General features: G+C 40.7%; 1 protein-coding gene across 1 annotated transcript in view; it reads left to right on the forward strand.

Moving 5' to 3' along the window:
- The first annotated feature begins 1745 nt into the window (after window positions 1-1745).
- Window positions 1746-21480, forward strand: part of zdhhc17 (zinc finger DHHC-type palmitoyltransferase 17) — a 54148-nt gene continuing 34413 nt past the window's right edge. The window contains exons 1-2 of the mRNA XM_003221156.3: window positions 1746-1896; window positions 19176-19279. Of these exons, the coding sequence (XP_003221204.1) occupies window positions 1834-1896; window positions 19176-19279 (167 nt within the window). The 5' untranslated portion in view covers window positions 1746-1833. The remainder of the gene's footprint in view (window positions 1897-19175; window positions 19280-21480) is intronic.

The following is a 21480-nucleotide window of genomic DNA, read 5'->3' on the forward strand; positions in this document are numbered from 1 at the left end:
GTTGTTTGTGTTATCATCATCCAGGCCTCAAACTGGCCCCAGGATTTTGTATGTAATCATCTGCACAGCAAAAACACTTTCTTCAATACCAGTTTGAAATGGCATTCAACGGTCAGTGTCGATGGGGCCACACTGGGATCCTCAAAAGCAGTGGTTCTCAGTCTGTGGGTCCCCAGATGTTTTGGCCTTCAACTTCCAGAAATCCTAACAGCTGGTAAACTGGCTGGGCTTCCTGGGAGTTGTGGGCCAAAACACTCAGGGACCCACAAGTTGAGAACCACTGCTCCAAAAGCAAATTTGCTACCTTCAAGAAGGTTCGACCTTCTGATTTGTAGAATATTGCAATCACTATCTGATTGATATGTGTGTGTGTCTAGCCAAGGATGGCTGCTGCTGCTGAAGCTAGGTCTTTCCCAAATGTAGGATGCTGTGGCCCTATCTACACTGCCATATGATGCATTTTGAAACAGCAAAATATGATCAGTATAAACTCATATAATGCAGTTATATAGAATCATGAGTCCCCGCATGGAGATAGAGCGGCATACAAATAAAGATGATAATGATGATTATTATTATAGAATAATAGAGTTGGGAGAGATTACATGGGCCACCTAGTCTAACCCCCTGCTATGCAGGAAAAGCACAAAGTATCCCTGACAGATGGCCATCCAGCCTCTGTTTCATAGTTTCCAAGGAAGGAGATTCCATCACACTCTGAAGCTGAGAGTTCCACTGTTGAACGGCTTGTACCTAATGTTCAGGTGGAATCTCATTTCTGTCATTTGAACCCATTGCTCCTAATCCTAGTTTCAAGGGAGGCAGAAAACAAAACTGCTCCCTCTTTCTTATGACACCTTTCACGTATTTATGCATGGCTATCATGTCTCCTCTCAAGCTTTTCTTCTGCAGGCTAAACATACCTAGTTCTTTAAGATGCTCCTTATAGGGCATGGTCTCCAGATCTTTGATCATTTTAGTCGCCCTCCTCTGGACACCTTCCAGCTTGTCAATATCTCTTTTGAATTGTGGTGCCCAGAACTGGACACAGTATTCCAGGTGAGGTCTAACCAAAGCAGAATAGACAGGTACCGTGACTTCCCTCAATCCAGACACTATGCTCCTATTGATGCAGGCCAAAATCCCATTGGCTTTTAAAGCTGTCGCATGACATTGTTGGCTCATGTTGGGCTCGGGCTGTGGCGCAGGCTGGAGAGCAGCTGCAATGAATCACTCTGACCAGGAGGTCATGAGTTCGAGGCCCAGCTCGGAGCCTATGTTTGTTTGTCTTTGTTCTATGTTAAAAAGGCATCGAATGTTTGCCTATATGTGTAATGTGATCCGCCCTGAGTCCCCTTCGGGGTGAGAAGGGCGGAATATAAATGCTGTAAACAAATAAATAAATAAATAAACTTGTCCAGGAGGACTCCAAGATCTTTTTCACACTTACTGCTGCTGAGCCAGGGAATCCTGGAGTCCCCCATTCTGTATCTTCACATTTCATTTTTTTTCTGCCTACGTGGAGTATCTTGCATTTGTCCCTGTTGAAGTTAATTTTGTTAGTTTCGGCCCATCTCTGTAGTCTGTTAAGATAGTTTTGAATTCTGAATTCTTCCTTCTGTTCATCCCATGACAAAGTTCTAACTGGCTGGCTGGCTGTTTCCTTCGCCATTAGGCCACTGCTGGCCTTGCCTTGGCAAACCCCTCAGCACTTCCTCTTCCTCTTCCTCTTGGCTGGTCTCCTTCAGGAGAGGGAGGGGGAGGAAGGAGGCAGCGGGAGGTCGCCAGGGAGCTCGTTTCCCGGCATGCAGCGGGCGGCGCGTTCGCACAAAGATGGCGGCGCCTCTGGAGGAGTACGAGAAAGAGGCCGGTTGTGTCCCTATCCTGCACCCGGAGGTGAGGGGAGAGGCCTGGCGGGGCTTCTGCTGCCGCCTCCCTCCCGGAGACAGGGGAACGGCGGGGGAAAGCCAGCCGGCAGCGGGGTGTCTTCGGGCGGGGGCGGAGGCTGGCCCGAAGGACTGCCAGGGAGAGAGGGAGGGAGGAGGCGGAGGCGTCGGTTGTGGCAACGCCTCGCCCGGGGAACAAGTCGCAGAGCTTTGGGGAGAAGAGGCAGAGCGGCGCCCCGTTAGTTCTATCCCTGCAGGCGGGGAAGGAAATGGCCCATCCTTGCCTCGCCTCCCTCCTTATTAGGATTCCCTCACAGGCTTATTTATGGCAGGAGGGAGGCCTAAGGCCGGAGGGGTCAGCCTTAATTCCCTTCATCCCAAAGCAGAGGCCTTTCTCCTTCCCTCCCTCCCCCTCTCTCTGTTGTCTTGCATCTACACCAAGCATGGGCAAACTTGGGCCCTCCAGGTGTTTTGGGCTCCAACTCCCACCATTCCTAACAGCCTCAGGCCCCTTCCTTTTCCCCCTCAGCCGCCGGTGCCTCACTAAACTACACCTCCTATGGATTCTATAGGCCAGTGGTTCTCAACCTGGGGTCTCTATGTTTTTGGCTTATAACTCAGAAATCCCAGCCAATTTACCAACTGTTAGGATTTCTGGGAGTTGAAGGCCAAAAACATCTGGGAACCCCAGTTTTCGAACCACTGCTATAGGCATTGAGCCATGACAGTCAAAGTGGAGTCAAGCTGCCTTAATTCGGCAGTGTAAGTGCATGCTAAGTCATTGCTGTAAGCTCACCACCAAGTAAACTTTGACTGTGGGTTCATCTCCACTGTGGATTTAGTGTGCTTTGACATGTGTGGGCGACTAAAATGATCAAGGGTCTGGAGAACAAGCCAAATCTAACAAAACGAAGCTAACATAATGAACTTCAACAGGGACAAATGCAAGATTCTCCACATACTGCCCCATAACACTAGAGCATGAATCCACTTTAAATCAGGTTTCTGCCTCCTGAAGAATTCTGGCGTTTGTAGTTGGGTGAGACCCAGGACCTGTCTGGCTGAGCTGTTTAAAGCCCCTTTCTTAAAGTGGATTTTAAGTGGATCCAAACTCAAGTGTGATGAGGTCCTTAGGCATTAAAAAATAAATGCAAAGATACAGAATGGGGGATGCCTGGCTCGACAGCAGTACGTGTGAAAAAAGATCTTGGAGTCCATGTGGACAAGAAGTTAAACATGAGCCAACAATGCAATGCAGCAGCTAAAAAAGCCAAGTATCTAGATCCAGGAAAGTCATGCTACCTCCCTATTCTGCCTTGGCCAGACAACACCTGGAATCATACAGTGTCCAGTTCTGGGTACTGCAGTTGAAGGGAGATGTTGACAAGCTGGAAGGTGTCCAGAGGAGGGCCACTAACATGATCAAGGGTCTGGAGAACAAGCCCTGTGAGGAGCAGCTTAAAGAGCATGGCATGTTTAGCCTGCAGAAGAGAAGGCTGAGAGGAGACATGATGAGGGCCATGTATCAAGATATGAGGGGAAGTCATAGGGAGGAGGGAGCAAGTCCCCATGGGGAGATGGTGGCGGGGTATAAATAAAGTTTATTATTATTATTATTATTATTATTATTATTGTTTTCTGCTGCCCTGGAGACTAGGGTGTGGAACAATGGCTCCAAACTACAGGAAAGGAGATTCCACCTGAACATTAGGAAGAACTTCCTTACTGTGAGGAGAGCTGTTAAGCAGCGGAACTCTCTGCTCTGGAGTACAGTGGAGGCTCCTTTTTTGGAGGCTTTTAAGGAGAGGCTGGACAGCCATCTGTGGGGGTGCTTTGAATGCGATTTTCCTGCTTGTCAGAGGGTTGGACTGGATGTCCCACGAGGTTTCTATCAACTCTATGATTCTATAATCCTTCTTTCATTTTAAAAATGCTTTAAGACCCATAATCAATATTATTGACCTTTGACATTGTATTGTCACTGATATTTTTGGTGAAATAATAAATAATATAGTTTTTCCTCACCACACAGCAACTCCCAGGATTCCATAGAACTGAGCCAGGCAGTTAGTGTTAATCCAATAGGATAGATGCACTCTCAGAAAGAGTTAGAATATTAACTCCCTCTGAAGGAGCCTTACAGCAGTCGTAGTGCATTTGCACTATAGGATCAATGCAGTTTGACATCACTTTAACTGCTATGGAATCCTGGGATTTGTAGTTTGATGTGCTACAGCACATTTTTTGCAGAGAAGGCGAAAGACCTGAAATTATAACTCCCAGGATTCCACAGCATTGGGCCAGGGCAGCTAAGTGGTATCAATCTGCATTGATTCTACAGTGAAGATTCATCCCCAAACTTAGCCGCTTGCTAAAACTTTATTTTTAAAGTCAGAAAATTAAATCCCTTTGGAGAAGCTCTACCGTAGTTATTTACCTCTGTGTCTAAAAGCCATCTTCCCATTAAAGAGTTTGAGCCCTAATTGCAACCCAATTTGCACAGTCCAGGAAACCCCAGGATGGGACAGTGCTTTGGGTCTTATTACAGATTATCTTTCTGTGCTTGCTACATGAAACCTAGAATAAAACCTGAGCATAAAACAAAACTCCCTGGTAGTAGTTGTTTTGGAGTTACTTGATCTGTCTTTGCTGCCTTTCCTCTTGTGTTGTACAAATTGGGGCCTAGTGTGGCCTCTATCAATGTCTTCGCCTCTATCAGTGGAACAAGCTATCTTGTAAAAATCCTTCATTCACAGTCTTAATTCAGTTTATTGGAATAAGCTAGTTGTTTTGCTCCAGTCTCTCTCTCCCCCCCCCCCCCCCACCTGAGTAAGAGTGACTTGTCATTCATTTCTTTTGGTCAGGAAGATGACTGCAATGATATTGAGAGCACCTTAGTGGATGGTTCTCCATGCTGTCTGCATCAGTTCTTGATCCTCCATGAAACTTCAGAACAACTTTCTACATTAGTTTTGTTCTCTGTCATCCTCAGCTTCCAAAACCCCCACAGTTTTCCTTCCTGAGAAACACAATCCTCACCCCTCCCAATTCAAAGTCAACATTTAATATGTGCAGTTAGAATTATATTATTATTATCTGTCTAGGAAAATCTTTATTATCATTTAATTTAAAAGTTTATTTCTCCTGCCTTAGTCTTCAAATTTCCACAAGACTCCACTGGTTATTGTAACAATACAGTAAACATCACAGAAGACAATTCTGGTTGGTTTTTTAGTTGCCTCCCACCTAGTATGAGGTAGGGAATGCTTTGGTTTGTTATGAAAGATTTTATCATTGAAAGACATGCCAAATATAAGGGGGTGTTTGGATTTATTTTTCCCCACAGAGCAGATGGCATTTGTGTTAAGAGTCAACAGCTTGAATTTTTGTCTGAGACAAAATCTTAAATTTAGTATCCCTCCTTTAAGCTATAATTGTACTTATTTGCCTAGAAGTAGATGCAATTGAACTCAATGGATTTTATCTTTGAATACACATGTATAAGACTATATTGTTATTTTCAGTGGAAATTATGTAATTAAAGGTTATAACAGGGATGAGCAACTGTGGCAAATGTGCTGTAGAAGAATTCACACTGACTGTCAGGAAAGCCCTATAAAGAACATATCAAAAGTATAGGTCTCCAGACCCTGATTTTGATTATTATTATTTTTTTAAAAAAGGTCTTAAGCAATGCAGGAACTTTTGTAATCTGTTTAAAGTGAATCACATCTGGAAGTTTTGTTTTGGTCAGAAAAAGCACTGTTTAAGGGCCTGAGGCAGTCGAAGCCTGCTTGTGTCTTCATGGCTGAACTTTGCTTAGCTCTGTCCTATGATAAATATATTTATTGTGAAACCCCAAATAGTACCAGAACTATAAACAGAATGGCTAGAAATACAAAACAAACTTGAGTCCACCACAGAACAATCCTATGGTTGTGGTAGCACAGACGGATGCTACTCTGTGGAATAACTTCCTTTACTTGCTCTGACTCTAGAACACAACAGTCCAAATGTTTTTATAAAAGTAGGCATGCAAAAATGTCCCTGGAAATGCTGCATGTGTCTGTATTCTCTGAGCTTCACAGTTACTGTTACTTCAGAGTTCCCAAGTGGGCAGAAGGAATGATGGCACAACGCAACACTTACATGGCTCCTTTATGTTTATTTTCTACCTTCAAGTATGTTAGGCAATATTCCTCCCCATTTTTATTCTCATAGTAACTTTTCTATAAAATCCCATTGCACACTGTTCCAAACTATATCTTTGAATTTTACCTGTGAGAGATATTGACGATAGGCACCAACTGAGTTTTACAGGTGAGTTAGGATATAAATCTATGTTTCCTTGGTCAGTATTTCATCTCAGCATAATTTTTAAAATTGTCCATCCCATTCGAGTAAACAGTAGAGGAATTATTGTGCCAGGTCTTGGATTGATGTAAAGTAGAACCATTAGTAAGAGTGTGTCCTTGTTCTCTAGTATATGATTGGGTGGAAATTTGTTCCCTTTATATTCTGCCCACAGCTCCTCCCCATATGTTAAGTATTCTTTCAGCATATTTTTGCCACAGTAGTTTACTGCTGGCATATTGAAGGTGTTCTGTTGGTGCATCTATCATGGTGCTTTGTGTGTTCTTCTGCCATTGTATCTCCTGTGTCCCATCAGCTCAATGTTCTCAGGTATGAGATTCTTATATTAGATGCTTAGGAATCTGACAATCTGGATTACATTTTTGATTGTGGGGCATAGATCTATAGGTATTACAAGATGTATGTAGTTAATCAAATTTTATTTTGACTCATGATTGAACTTCCATTAGGGCCTTCAATTTAATATGTGAGATTAGAAACATTGCTGCAATTGCATTATAAGTTTTAACTGACTTCTTGAAAGGAGGAGACATGGTTTGACATGAGGACCAGGCAGGGGAAATTAGTTGAAGAATTGTGCCTCTAAAGAGATAAATACTGTATCTCTATCAGTGTGCTGTATCATGGTCTCATTGCACACATGTGAGATTTGAGGAAGCTGTTTGTTGTTGAATTATGATGAACAACTGCATTGCTGTGTTGCTTTCTGCCCATGACTTTGAGCTGTTCTCAAGAGATTGGAACCCCATTCCCCTAGGAAGGATAGGATGATTGCTTCCTTGTTGTCCTGCTGGCAAGTGCAAACATTTCTATTTCATCTTGCTTCTTCTCCAGCTGACTGAAGAGGGCTTTTAATAGTGTGCTGTTTTGTTGATTTTTATCTTCTGAATTTTAGATTTTTTAAAAAAGTAATTGTTTTCATTCTATAAATGTTGATTTTTTTTAAAAAAATACTTCTTAGTAAAGTTTTTGTAAGTATTTAAATCTGTAATTGTTTTTATTTTTATCAGATGTCTTGAGTGCCAGTATGGGGAGGAAAGGCAGAATATAATAAATGATAAATAAATTAATAAATAAAAAGTGAGTGAATCATGAAGTTAATTATTATAGTAATCCTGTAAAGCAAGTCTTTCTGTGGATATGCCCAATCTGCTAGTTGTTTTAGGATGTTTATTACGGTACTGATATTAAACAGGTTAGCAAGTTAAAACATATAGGTATGTGATATATAAATCATAGGTTACTATGTGTGTGTGTGTGTGTGTGTGTGTGTGTAAGAATGCTTAGCCCCTTGGATTGTGTTAATTTCTCATGAGCATTCAAATACCTGTATCTATAGAAGTCACTATTTTATTTAGAATAGGAGTAGGGTTATCAGAAGAACTGAGTCAGGGCTCCCTTATTCACTTAATGTAATTTTCCCCCTGTATCTTAGAAGGGGTAACAGCAAGGGATATAACACCTAATGGAATTCCATCAACAGCTAAAGAGACAAGAGCCCTGCCCTTTTTTTCACTTGGGAACCATAAGGAGGAGAATGACTAAGGGAGTTGTTAGATGCAATTAAACTAGTTCTAGTCTTAAAACTACAGAGTAACTTTGAATTTCCAGGTGGACAGTGAAGGGCAGAAAATTAGAAACATGTGGATGTGCAATAGACTGTTATTGAAGGAATGGGAAAGAATAAAGGATTATGTCTCAGTTGCAACCAGGAAAATACTTAATAATATTGAAGTAATGCTTCATAGTATCTAATCATGATATCACTATGTTGTTAATTTCTGATGTTTCAGAAAACATTGACTACAAAGTGTAGAACAAAGAAATTATTTTGAAGAGTTTTAAATACCTAAAAATAATGCAGTTCAAAATTAATTGATTCTTGTTTTTGAGTCATAATCAAGGAAGCTTTAATTATGTGCCATGAGTGATTTAAGCATGGCTGGTTTTTTAAAGTTCATAAGATAGCTAAGAATGAGGCAAAATAAAAATGGTAACTTCCTAGGACATTTTGTCTCATTCTTAGCTATCTCATGCACTTTTAAAACTAGCCATGCTTAAATTTATGAAAAGTTAGGTCTTTCAACTAGTTAGTCTAAAGAAGAGAAACTGATGCAGCCTTCAAATGATATACAGTAGAGTCTCACTTATCCAACACTCGCTTATTTATTTATTTATTTATTTTTCAAACTTATATGCCGCCACTCCCCTAGGGCTCGGAGCGGCTTACAAGAACCGGCTAAAATCAACAATTTAAAAAACATTTTAAAAACATCATTTAAAAAAAAATCTTTAAAACATCCTAAAAGCACCTTTTAAAACATCAGCAACAGAACTGAAAAGCCTGCCGAAACAGGTGTGTCTTACATGCCCTGCGGAAGGCCAACAAGTCCCGCAAGGCACGAACTTCAGGTGGCAAGGTGTTCCACAGAGATGGCGCCACTACTGAAAAGGCTCTGCGTCTAGTTGCAGTTAGACGCAAGGTCTTAAAACTGGGGACTTCCAGCAGGTCTTGGTCCTCAGAACGGAGGGATCTCTGGGGTTTGTAAGGGGTGAGGCGGTCCCTCAGGTACATCGGCCCTGGACCATGTAAGGCCTTGAAGGTAAGCACCATCACTTTGAAAGTGATCCGGTGCTCAATTGGTAACCAGTGCAGCTGCCGTAAGATTGGTGTTATGTGGCATCTTATGGGGACTCCCGCAAGGAGCCGGGCAGCTGCATTTTGCACCAATTTGAGCTTCCGGATCACCGACACAGGAAGGCCAATGTAAAGGGCATTACAGTAATCCAGTCTCGAGATGACTGTAGCCTGGATCACTGTAGCCAGGTTGTCCCTAGATAGATAGGGGGCTAGCCGTCTAGCCTGCCGAAGATGAAAAAAGGCAGTTTTGGTAACGGCCGAGACCTGGGCCTGCATCGTCAGTGAAGGGTCCAAGAGGACTCCCAGACTCTTTACTAGTGAAGACGGGCGTAGCACTTCACCATCCAGGGTTGGCAACTGGATATCCCCACTGCCCGGTCGGCCCAGCCATAGGAACTCCGTCTTTGCTGGATTCACCCTCAAACTACTGGAACGCAACCATCCAATAATGGCCTCGAGGCACTGGTGAAAACTGTCGGGTACAGACTCCGGTTGGCCTTCCATCTTTAACACAAGCTGAGTGTCGTCAGCATATTGATAACACTCGAGCCCGAAATCTCGGACCAGCTGAGCAAGTGGTTGCATATAGATGTTAAACAACAGAGGGGAGAGAATGGCCCCCTGAGGAACCCCACAATGTAGAGGGGACCTCTCAGAGACCAGGCCCCCCCTCTCCACTCGCTGTCCACGGTTGTGAAGAAAGGAGGCCAGCCAATTTAAAGCTGTCCCCCTAACTCCAGCAACGGCAAGGCGGTGGGTCAGAAGATTGTGATCGACTGTGTCAAATGCTGCTGTGAGATCCAATAACACAAGCAACACCGACCCGCCCCGGTCAAGCTGGCATCGGAGATGATCTGTGATGGAAACCAATACAGTCTCTGTCCCATGCCCCGCACGGAAGCCAGACTGGAAAGGATCCAGTCCGGCTGTGTCGTCTAGGAACTGCTGCAGCTGCACCGCTACTGCCCTCTCAATCACCTTGCCCAGAAATGAAAGATTCGAAACTTGGCGGTAGCTGGAGGGAACCAAACGATCTAAATCTGGTTTTTTCAGCAGAGGAGAGACCACTGCCTCTTTTAATCCCTCTGGAAAGACTCCTTGCTCAAGGGAGCTGTTTATTATCTTCAGCAGCGGGTCACGTAATCCCTCCAAGCAGGATTTTACTAACCAAGAGGGACACGGGTCAAGGGAGCAAGTGGTCGGTCTAGCTGCAGCTATGAGCCTATCGAGACCCTCTGCGTCCAGTGGGATGAACTGGTCGAGGGTGGGCCCAGCAAGTGGCCACGGAGTCTCAAGTTCTCTCATTGTATCAGTTGTGGCGGGGAGGTCCCGGCGTAGTAGTGAGATCTTGTCAGCAAAATAGCTTTGAAAAGCCTCGGGTGAAGGGGTCTGATCATCACTTTTTGGGTTGGTAGGAACCGTCGTTAGAGATCTAATTATTTTGAACAATTTTGCCGGGCGTGAGCTGGCGGACTCTATCAAAGAGGCATAGTATACTCTCTTTGCTTCGATGGTAGCATGCTCATAGGACTCCATAAATGCCCTGTAAGCTGATCTCGAAGCTCTGTCATGAAGTTCTCGCCAAACGCCCTCTAGCCGTCTCTTTTCCCGCTTCATCGATCGAAGTTCCTCGGTGAACCAAGGAGACCGATTTCGGCGGGGTTGGAGAGGGCGTCTAGGGGCGATCTCGTCGAGTGCATTGGACAGCCTGATGTTCCACATGTCCACCTGCACATCGATTGAGTCGCTGACAGGCTCCAGATCCTTCAGAGCATTCTGGAACCTACTAGGTTCCATAAGTCTTCTTATCCAACGCTCTGGATTATCCAACACATTTTTGTAGTCAATGTTTTCAATATATCGTGATATTTTGGTGCTAAATTCATAAATACAGTAATTACTACATAGCATTACTGCGTATTGAACTACTTTTTCTGCCAAATTTGTTGTCTAACATGATGTTTTGGTGCTTCATTTGTAAAATCATAACCTAATTTGATGTTTAATAGGCTTTTCCTTAATGCCTCCTTATTATCCAACATATTTGCTTATCCAACATTCTGCCGGCCCGTTTATGTTGGATAAGTGAGACACTACTGTATCAATGAAGGCTTATCAGGCTTTCTCCTGAGAAATAGAAAAATAGCATCTTCCTATATTCATTATGTTTTAATCATCATCACAGGCTATTACTTTTGGCCGAGTGTGATGGTTTTCCAGGTATGGAGTTTTGGTGGTGGGTCCACAGCTTATTGTAAAGAATTATTTTGGATCCTCATGAACTTTCTCAGTGAGGACATACATTTCCTCTATTCATGCCTCTTCACAATCCACAGCACTGTTGGTAACAGCTGACCTGTTAAAATGCTTGAGGGCCAGGGCTTCCCAGTTCTCAGTGTTGATGCCTTATTTTTTAAGGTTGACTTTTAAGTCTCTTTTGTTGTCCACCAACATTCTGTTTTCTGTTCTTGAGCTGAGAATTGAGTAACTGCTTTGGGGGATGATCGGGCATTCAGATAATGTGGCCAGTTCAGTGAAGGTGGACTGTTGTTGAAGGATTGTAACTGCTTTATTATGTTCTTCTGCCTTTCCTTCCACCATCTCTGAAAGGAGGGAATAATGAAGGAGGGCAGCAAAACAATACAAAATGAAAAGTCACTTTTTTCCTGTCCCACAAACAGCTTGGTCTGCACTGGTGGTAGTGAAACTGATACTGATGTGAAAATAATTATAATGTGTATAAGCGTTCCTTTGCCTGTCAACTTACAGTGTAGTACTTAGGGAATGTGTTCAGAACGCTTCACGCTGTCAGTGAGGCTAGTATTCCTGTCCTCATGTTGAATGTGAAGACTGGAGTAAGATAAAAGAGAACAGGTTGCCAACTGTGACTTCATGGGTCAAATGAGATGGAAGCAAAGACACAGGAGAATTGGCTTTCTTTTGATAAATAGCAATGTGTTTTACATCCTACTCTAGTCTTCACCATCTTTCAGAGCTGTTCTAAAATTACTTTAAGATTTTTGTCTAACAAATTTGGCTTGACTTGCTGCTCAGAAATGAGCAGCAAGATCACATAATTAAGCACATGTAAAATACATATTAAAATCTGGAACTTAAACTAATTTAACTGGATGATGTTATGCTCAAAGTTACATGTGTCACAGTACCTTTTAATATATTACTACCATATGTAAACCTATGCCATATGAGAAAACTGTATTTAAATGCATACTAAATCAAATTTGAATGACATGTTGTCTCAGTACAGAGTAATGATTGAAGATGTTACATAATTATAGAAATATAACTGTGATATTCTAGATTTTTATATAATTTAGGGAAGTGGTACCCCAGCTAGAATGAATAAATTCTGTATCTCAGATTGACATGGAGAGTGAAATCTGAGAGCAAGAAACTCGACACAGAACAGTCTAATGATTTTAATGCCATAGTATTTTGGCTTGAATGAATTAAAACTCTATTAATCACAGTTTTTTTTCTCATTTGGAATCACCAACAACTTATTCCATGCCAGCTGTGCAGGAAGTCACATGATTTTTCTGGCCTCAAAATACAGTGTTTGGATTAAAGGTTGTGGTTTTGCATCTGTCTGTCTCTTTGTTATATAAAAACTGCGGAAACACAGAGAGAGAATATAAAGAATTAATCTGTTAGTTAAATGGCTGACTTAACAAATAAAATCATCCTTTTTAAAAATTAGTTTAGAATGTTTGAAAAATACAATTTTGTTGTCCTATTAGTTTTAACATGATTGTGTGTGGTACTGCCTTTCTCCCCATGAATGTAAAAGAATGTGTAGCTTTGGGTCATGTATTATTGATGTACAGTACTTGCAGCAAAATTTGCAATGACTGTTCTTCCTTATAAAGGTTTCTAGGGAGGGCTTCTTACAGGATATCTAGTGATACTGAGGTAGATAACTTTGAGACAAATTTCATCTTTGTGATTTTGCTTGGTGCACCTTCATAGGGATGAACTTTTTATTTCTTAAACTGAATAGTTTGGAATCCAACAGGTTGCTTATATGTGTCCTTAGATGTGTATGCAGATGAACTGTTGAATGCCTTATCACAGAATCTTAGAACTGGAATTGTTCCCAAAGGCTATCTTTCCCATGCAGGCATTCATAGCTACTGGGTTCCCTGAAAGTAAAAATTCAACTTTTGTTTAAAGACTTTTAATGAAGGACATTCCACCACCCTCCCAGATAATCTGTTCCACCGATATCGCACATCTTATGTGGAAACTGATAGGAGACCTTGGATTTAAGGCCACCTCTAGACTCTGAGGACTGAAACAGCCCCTGTTCCAGTTCCTCATAATAGCTGATTAAGGGCTCAGCTTTGAATCAGTTGTTTAGCTCCCAACTCACAAACATGGTTCATGTTGCATTTATTCCTGTGTAATACATTGTCCCAAGTGAATGGTTCCTGTGTTGGAAATTGTCATTTTCCTGAATGTTGCCCTTCTAGGAGATTCTGCTTTTTCTGAAAAAAATTATCTTCCCTTGTAAGCTTCCCTGACTATGCGGGCGTGCACTTGCTGGAGGTATATTTCCTTATATCCCCAGCACAAACACAGCCCCAAAAGTTGCAGGTCACTATAGCACCTCATCTGCTTGCTTAGACCACGCACACAGGCAGAACACATGGCCCAAAACACAAGGAAGCCTCCCAAGCAGTTCAGGCAAGCAGTCAGACTTAACACAAGACTTGCAAGCTCACCTTAAACTGTCTCTTAACCAATCGCCCACAAAAACACCTATTGTCTTGGTTCTGGTAGCCAAGCTCAAATTTGAGTTATCAGATTACACCCTAAAGGCTTGCTAGGAACAGGAAAGGCAATAAAATTGCCTTCATAAAAACAAGGGCAATAAAACGATGAAACAAGGGCAGTAAAATTTTCTTCTCCATTTTGAGACTGCAACATAATTTCTTTGAAAACTAACACCATTATCTCTCTTGCAAAATTCACAGACCTCCTTTGAGAAAAGAACAGTGAGTTTCTCAAGCAATAGTTGAGTATGATACTCTTATCATTATTGTTCACTTTATCCTGGTTTTCTCTGATGTTGAGAGGTGTGGTTTCGAAAGTCACATAGAGATTCTTGTGGCCTTTTGGATTATTTGGATACCACACTATGGATTATTGGATTTGTCTTATTGTTAATGTAGATACCTGTGCATTGGTAAATTGTATTTTTGTACTGCTTTTCAACAAACTGATCATTAAGGTGATACACAGTGCAAAGTTTAAGAGCAAATTGACTGCCATTTAAAAAGTAATAGTAGTAGTAGTAGTAGTAGTAGTAGTAGTAGTAATTGTTGTGTTCAAGACATTTGCAACTGATGATGACCCTATGATCAGGGCTTCTTGATAAGATTTGTTCAGAAGAGCTGGATTTCAATTGAAGGTTCAAGCTTAGGTTGAAAGAGATGGTCTTTCAGATATCTGGTCTCAAGCCATTGCATATCTTTCTCCAAAGGGACATTTCTAGTATTTGTGATTCAGAATTTTGCCACAAAGGTGCATGGTTTGAATGGCTTTTAGATAAGAACGACTTCCTAAAAAGTGTGAGAGGTGAATAGGGTTCTGATAGGTCCTTTATCAAAGGAGCAGGGTGACTTTAATAGTACCTTTTTTGGACAAAGGCTAGATTGGCATCTAGACTTGCAAATTGACTTTTGAATACTGGTAGCCATATTGGAGTCAGGAAACTAGATAATTCAGAATTCTAACTTGAAATTTGCAGTCTTGATGGTGAACTTTCTGGATTTTTAAAAATGGCTTGAACATTTGACAGTTTTTTTTAACCTATAAAATGAATAAGATGGAAATATAACCGACTGCTAATTTTCTGTACATGCAGTTTCAGAGTACAAACATAGCATTTTACCACACAGAATAAATGATTTACTTTATTTACACCCTTCTTTCCCCCCCAAACCAGGACTCAAGGCAGATTACTAATTACATACAAAAGGTCAACATAAAATGTAATTATCTGTAAGAGCCATCAAATTATAGCAGATGGCAAGAAAAATAAATTGCCACTGGAATATCAGCTTTTAAGTTTGTAGGCTTTTGACTTGATTATGTGCATATGCTCATAGTGTATACCATCTTTCCAAATAATTTAACAAGCCTACACATGGATACAACTACTGTAAATGAAACTAAATCTAATTGTAATTCAATTAAACTCAAAAGAATAGCAGCAATAATATTATCCAGATAATATATTGTGATAATGCCATTATTATGCCAACAGAAATGCATATACATCTCAGTGCTAGCTTTGAAATTAACATTGCTTCATCAGGTAAACATGCTTAAAAGCATGCAGTGTGAGGAAGCAAGTGGGAATGGTGATATTTTAGTCAGAATCATATTGTCTGCAGATAGTATGTGTGGAAGATTTATCTATCTATTTATTTATTTACCATATTTATATCCCGCCTTTCTCTAACCTGAGGGGACTTAAGGCAGCTTACAAACGGCACTTGTGCAGTGCCTTGGGCATAAAACATAAACGAAGTAAAATTATTAAAAATTGATTCAGACATAAAAACATAATTAAAATACCTTCCAATATAAGATACGTCATCCAGATACAAAATCTAAAGCCGTTCCATAATCCATTGCACAATTTCCAGGTAAAATTATTGCAATATGCTATTTATCAAAGGCCTGCTCCCAAAGCCAGGTTTTTACTGTCTTCTAAAGGCTAGGAGGAAGGGGGCTGATCTAATATCGCTAGAAAGGGAGTTCCACAATTGGGGGTCACCACTGAGAAGGCCCTGTCTCTCATCCCCATCAGTCGTGCTTGCGAAGGAGGTGGGATCAAGAGCAGGGCCTCCCTAGATGATCTAAAACTCTGGGGTTATCCATAGGGTTAGTAAAATTATTCATAGGGTGAGTTAAATTATTTGGAAAGATGTTCGGACGGGTAGACTGGGCCGGAACCGTTTAGAGCTTCATAGGCTAATTTGTAATGAAGCTTTTACTAAAGGCTTCATTCCAGATATCTGAAATGCCAGATCACTTTCTAAGACATGCTTGTTTATCACTGAAAGTTACACAAAAGGGAAGCATTAATTGCTACTGCTCCACATTGCATATATTCATTTCCCAATTCAGTGTTAATTTTACCTTTAGGTTAGGGGTGGCTAGTGAGATACTGTCAATATATTAGTCTTGTGAAATTTCTTGCTAGCATTTGTTATTGTTATGGCTGTCAGTTTGATTGAAGGCCTTATAAAGTTTTTGCAGAACACAAACAATATGGAATTCTTAAGGATTAATTCTCTCCACATAATAATAGGTGTTTTAAAATAGTATCATTTATTTCAGACATGCTCCAATTATTTTCATACAAGTGTATAGCCTGTCAACACTTGAAAGCTATATACACATACCCACACTCTTTTCTATTTCTGGTTGCCATTGCTTGTGTGATAGTTTGAAAATGGAAAAACAACATGGAAATCCGTAAATTGTTAAAATAATTCATCTAGAATTATAGAGCAGGAGGAGACCACAAGGGCCATTCAGTCCAACCCTCTGCGATGCCGGAACACCATTATAAATAGCAATTCAGCCTCTATTTGAAAAAATTCAGAGAAGGAGATCCACTGACCTCCAAGATAGCATATTCTATTGCTGAACAGCTTTGATCATTAAAAAGTTCTTTCTAATGTTTAGTAGAATTGCTTTCCTCCAATTTGAATCCACTGTTCTGTGTGCCAGGGTGCATCTACGCTGTAAAATTAATTCAGTTTGAGAGCACTTTATCTGCCATGGCTCAATGCTATGGAATCATGATAGTTCTAGTTTTGCAAGGTCTTTAACATTCTCTGCCAAACAGTGATAGTCCATCACCAAACTGCAGATCCCACGATTCCATAGCATTGGACAATGGCAGTGAAAGTGTCAAACTGCATTAATTCTACAGTGTAGATGCACCCCCAATCTCTAGAGCAGCAGTAAATAAGGTGGTTTCCCACTCAATATGATGTCCTTTCAAATGTTTAAAACACAGCTATCATGCCCCTCAGGAGCCTCTGGTGGCTCAGTGTGTTAAAGCGCTGAGCTGCTGAACTTGCAGACCGAAAGGTCCCAGGTTCAAATCCGGGGAGTGGAGTGAGCGCCCGCTGTTAGCTCCAGCTTCTGCGAAGCTAGCAGTTTGAAAATATGCAAATGTGAGTAGATCAATAGGTACCGCTCCGACGGGAAGGTAACGGCGCTCCATGCAGTCATGCCGGCCATGTGACCTTGGAGGTGTCTACGGACAATACCGGCTCTTCGGCTTAGAAATGGAGATGAGCACCAACCCCCAGAGTCGGACACGACTGGACTTAACGTCAGGGGAAACCTTTACCTATCATGCCCCTTGCTTAACTTTCTCTTCTCCAGGCCCAAAAAGTCAGATCTGTTACCATTTTGGTTGTATTTCTCTGGACACGTTCCAGTTTGTTAATATCCTTCTTGGATTATGGTGCCCAGAACAGGATACAGTATTCCAGGTGAGGTCTGACCAAAACGGAAAAGAGTAGTACTATTGCTTCCCTTGATCTAGACCAGGCACTGGCAGCCATTGAAAAAAAAGGAATCGACTTCACAAAGAAGAGAAGGCATTTTTTGGGGTGGGAAGGAGTTGTTTTGTTTTAAAAATCTGATGCCTTTGTCCTGTTTAAAGCACTGCGTATCCCACCATTTCCAGAAACCCTGTCTGCTGGTGGTGTACTGCCCTCCTTTCATCTGAGGAGAGGCAGCAAACATTACATAGCTGAATCCTCTGGGTTCAAGGCCCTTTGTTTGTTTGTTTGTTTGGCCTTCTCAAAGCTCTGCATGTCCCATCATTCCCCAAAACCCTCTCTGCTGGTGGTGTACTGCCCTCCTTTTGTCTGGGGAGCGCAGCAACGTTACTGATCCTTCTCTGGGTTCAAGCCCTCAGCCTGTTGTGTGTGTTTGGCCACCAGCTGTACCAAAGTGATTTTGGGCAAGTTACACACACTCAGCCCCAAACAACCCAATCAAACAGGAAATAACACTTTCAAAACAGGAACAGATTTCCTTATTCTAAGGCTGATGGGCATCTGTCAGGAGTAGTTTGATGGTGTGCTATGATCTCTGTTCCTGGTTGATAAATGTCATTTCCTAATTAGTTCTGTCACAAAAATATGGCAAAACTTTATTACACTGCCAAAACTTTGTCTTTGTTCAAGGGACATCATCCTATAAATAGCATATTATGGTTTGCTGAGTGTCCTGTCCACCAATTTATCAGTTTCAGTCACAAAAACATAGTTTCTGAAGTAGAACAATGACTTTCAAAGTAAAGACAACCCAATGAAACAGGAAACAGATTTCTGTAATTATTAAAAAAATGATTTTAGAGGTTTTTTTTTTTTGTAATACTGGTAGCCAGTAATCAGAGGATAAGGGAAACGTTCTGAAATTTGGTGAGCTAACAGTAGTAAATGTGTTCTACTACTGTAGAAAGTTTTATCAGGATAGCTAAAAAATGAGGGCAGGAGAATCCCCTAAAGTCCCCCCCCCCCCGTGCTATTTTTTGCTATTTCACATGCACATCCATCATTAACGAATTAATTACGAATATTTGGAAGTTTTGGAAAGTTTCAATTTTTTTGCTTCAACATTCGGAATGACTTTAGAAACAAAGCGCCAGTGCCCACTACTTTCAAAGAGAGTTTAGAACCATTTTTTTCCTGGATCGCACATACCTACAATCCACCTAACATTAGCATTGTTTAGCCCACATTTTATTAGCTACTTTGAGAAAATATCATGGGAGAACTTGTCAAAGGCCTTACTGAAATCAAGATATGCTATATCCACAGCATTCTCTTTCTCTACTAAGCTTGTAAGTCTTTAAAAATAGAAAAATAAGGTTAGTCTGGCATGACTTGTTTTTTAGAAACCCATGTTGACTTTCTAGCTTAAAACAACTGCTTCCTTTAGATTTTTCAAAAACAAGTGACTGCTAGTCATAATGGCTATATGGAACTTCGAGGCTTAGAGGTAACATGTCTCTGAATACCAGTTGTGGGAAAGAAGAGCAGGAGAAGACAGTTGCTGTGATGTCATTTGCAGGCTTCCTTGGAATAGAGGGCTTCTACTGGAGGAAACACAGTACAGGACGCCAGCCATTTCACTGAATCAAGTATTTTGTACCTCACTTCTCAAGATCTTTAAATGATTCTAACAACCTAACAAAACTTATTTTGTAGGAAATCAAGACTCAAGCCCATTATAATCATGGATACAGTGAATCTCTTGGGCGCAAAAGCCACATTGATGATTATAGCACATGGGATATTGTCAAAGCTACACAGTAAGTAGTTTTAATTGTCATATTTATATTGGCATCTAACAAAAAACACTGACCATCTCATTACTGTTGTGAAAATTTCTGGAGACTTGGAACCAAGGTCTAAATGAGCACTCTGACAACAGAATAAGCTTTACCAGAGAATCTAGGAAGAGGTGATTTTCCTTCCCATACAACACCACTTTGCACGCAGTTCTATCTGTCTAGGTCCGGGTTGTCTTTTCTAAGTATAAATTTGCTCTGAACATTTCCTCGTCCTCTGGGGCAGATATAGATGGGTTGTGTCACTATTTCATTCATCTTGATCTTCAATGCACAAATGGTGGTGGTAGTGGTGGGGAATCCGGATAAACACTGGTAGCTTTTGCTAACAAATCCAATGATGCAGGCATACAATAAAAGCACCACAGAGTTGAAGATGTATTTGTAGTACCATTCAACTTTCAGTTGTAATACATTCCTTCCTGTCCTGCTCATCATCTTTCATCAGTTGCCTACGCTTCTTTTTCTGCCGGTTGTTTACCAACATGAAAATAGCAGCAACTATTTGCTGGGCAACTGCAGCAGTTCTAACAACTCACAGAAAACAAAGAAGAGGCTTAAATAAGTAACTGCCATTGTACCGTACTGTGGAAATAGTAGAACATAAAACTTTCAGGTTATAGGAGCAAGTTACCTGTGCAGATAATGCATAATGAGTTTGATCTTGGCAACAGCCAACCATTCTTACAATTTGTAAACTAGGGCTTATTCCATCAGGGCCGGAAAACATGAAAAATAACAGCAGGCAGTGAAGTGTTACACTTTTTTGCTTGTAGCCACAAGCAACCAAATAGTAGTTAATTACAAATTGTTAATGATGTGTTTGGGAACTAGTGGTAATGTAGTATTTATTTATTTGTTCGTTTATGACATTTCTACCCCATTTTAACCCTAGAGGGGACTCAAGGCGGCTTTACACATAGGCATACACATAGTAGGACTGCCATTCATGGACACTGTAAAACAAGTCACTTCAAAATTAATTTAGTTCTAGCATTATGGGCAACACCTATTCACAAATCTATTTGTGTTATGTCTCTATTCGCGTACATTGTTAAAAACATAAAGACATTCTGTTTCCCTGGATCAAGAATTATTTTGTTGACTGTTCAAAAAACCTTCTGCAAACTGGGATTTAAAATTAATATTTTAGATATTAATTAATATTTCAGTTTCTTGCAGAAGAAACAACATGACTTGCTAAATGTTAAAAGCTAAATTTAAAAATTTCTAGTTGTCTTTGGGTGGGTTATAGTAGCTTGTAATAAATATACGAATTATAGTAATTGTAGATATAATGGAAAGTCTTCAGGTGGATTACAAACCTGACCATAGTGGATTTATATAAGATTAGGATCACAGGACCAGAAGGGTTCAGGGCTAAATGAATATATTCAGTTAATTAAATAGTAAAATATTGTGTTTTTTAATATGTACTTGCTCTTGACTCCATAACATAAAGTATTGTGTCTAAAACTTTGAAAAAACATTAAAGGCTTAAAAGTTATTCTGAGGTAGCAGTAGTGAAGTCTTGATTTTGTTTATTTGTTATGCTTTGGATTTGCAGTTGTATCTTTGGGGGAGCTATAAGTCATGTGGCAGCTATTTTGTGAAATTTATGAAAGAGCCAGAAAAGTGATTATGAGAAGGATGCAATGAACTAGTTCTGCAAGATACTCATTGCCAAGATAAGGGGAACTGATTCCTAAATTTTTGCCTGGCAGCTCCAGCAAAAAAGATATGTCATATGTCACACAGAATATATAGAGTTCTCCCCTTATCTTTGATCTTAGGATACACTTAATATTTCAAATCATAACTGAGTGAGAAAGGGGAAAATAAGTAAACACTGAATTAGCCCCTCCACTCCCAAGATTGTGTACACAATATCAGCTTAAGTTGTAAGTTGGCTAGCAGCTGGAAAGAAGCCTTCAGGGAAGTGTTAATGATGCTGCTGTTTTCCTTTGTGGTTCTGAAGAAAATATTTCAGAGAATCTTGGGAGTGAGTGCCACCTACTGATCAGACTACAAATGGCCATTTAAGAAAAAGAAATATCAGAGAAGTAGCTTTCTACTCTAGAATCATACCTCACCCCCAACAACTTTCAGAAAACTATATTTGATTCCACAGATAAAAGTCTCCAACCTTCTTAAGCCTGTAG

Source organism: Anolis carolinensis, chromosome 5, assembly GCF_035594765.1.
Source record: "Anolis carolinensis isolate JA03-04 chromosome 5, rAnoCar3.1.pri, whole genome shotgun sequence".
NCBI lineage: Eukaryota > Metazoa > Chordata > Lepidosauria > Squamata > Dactyloidae > Anolis > Anolis carolinensis.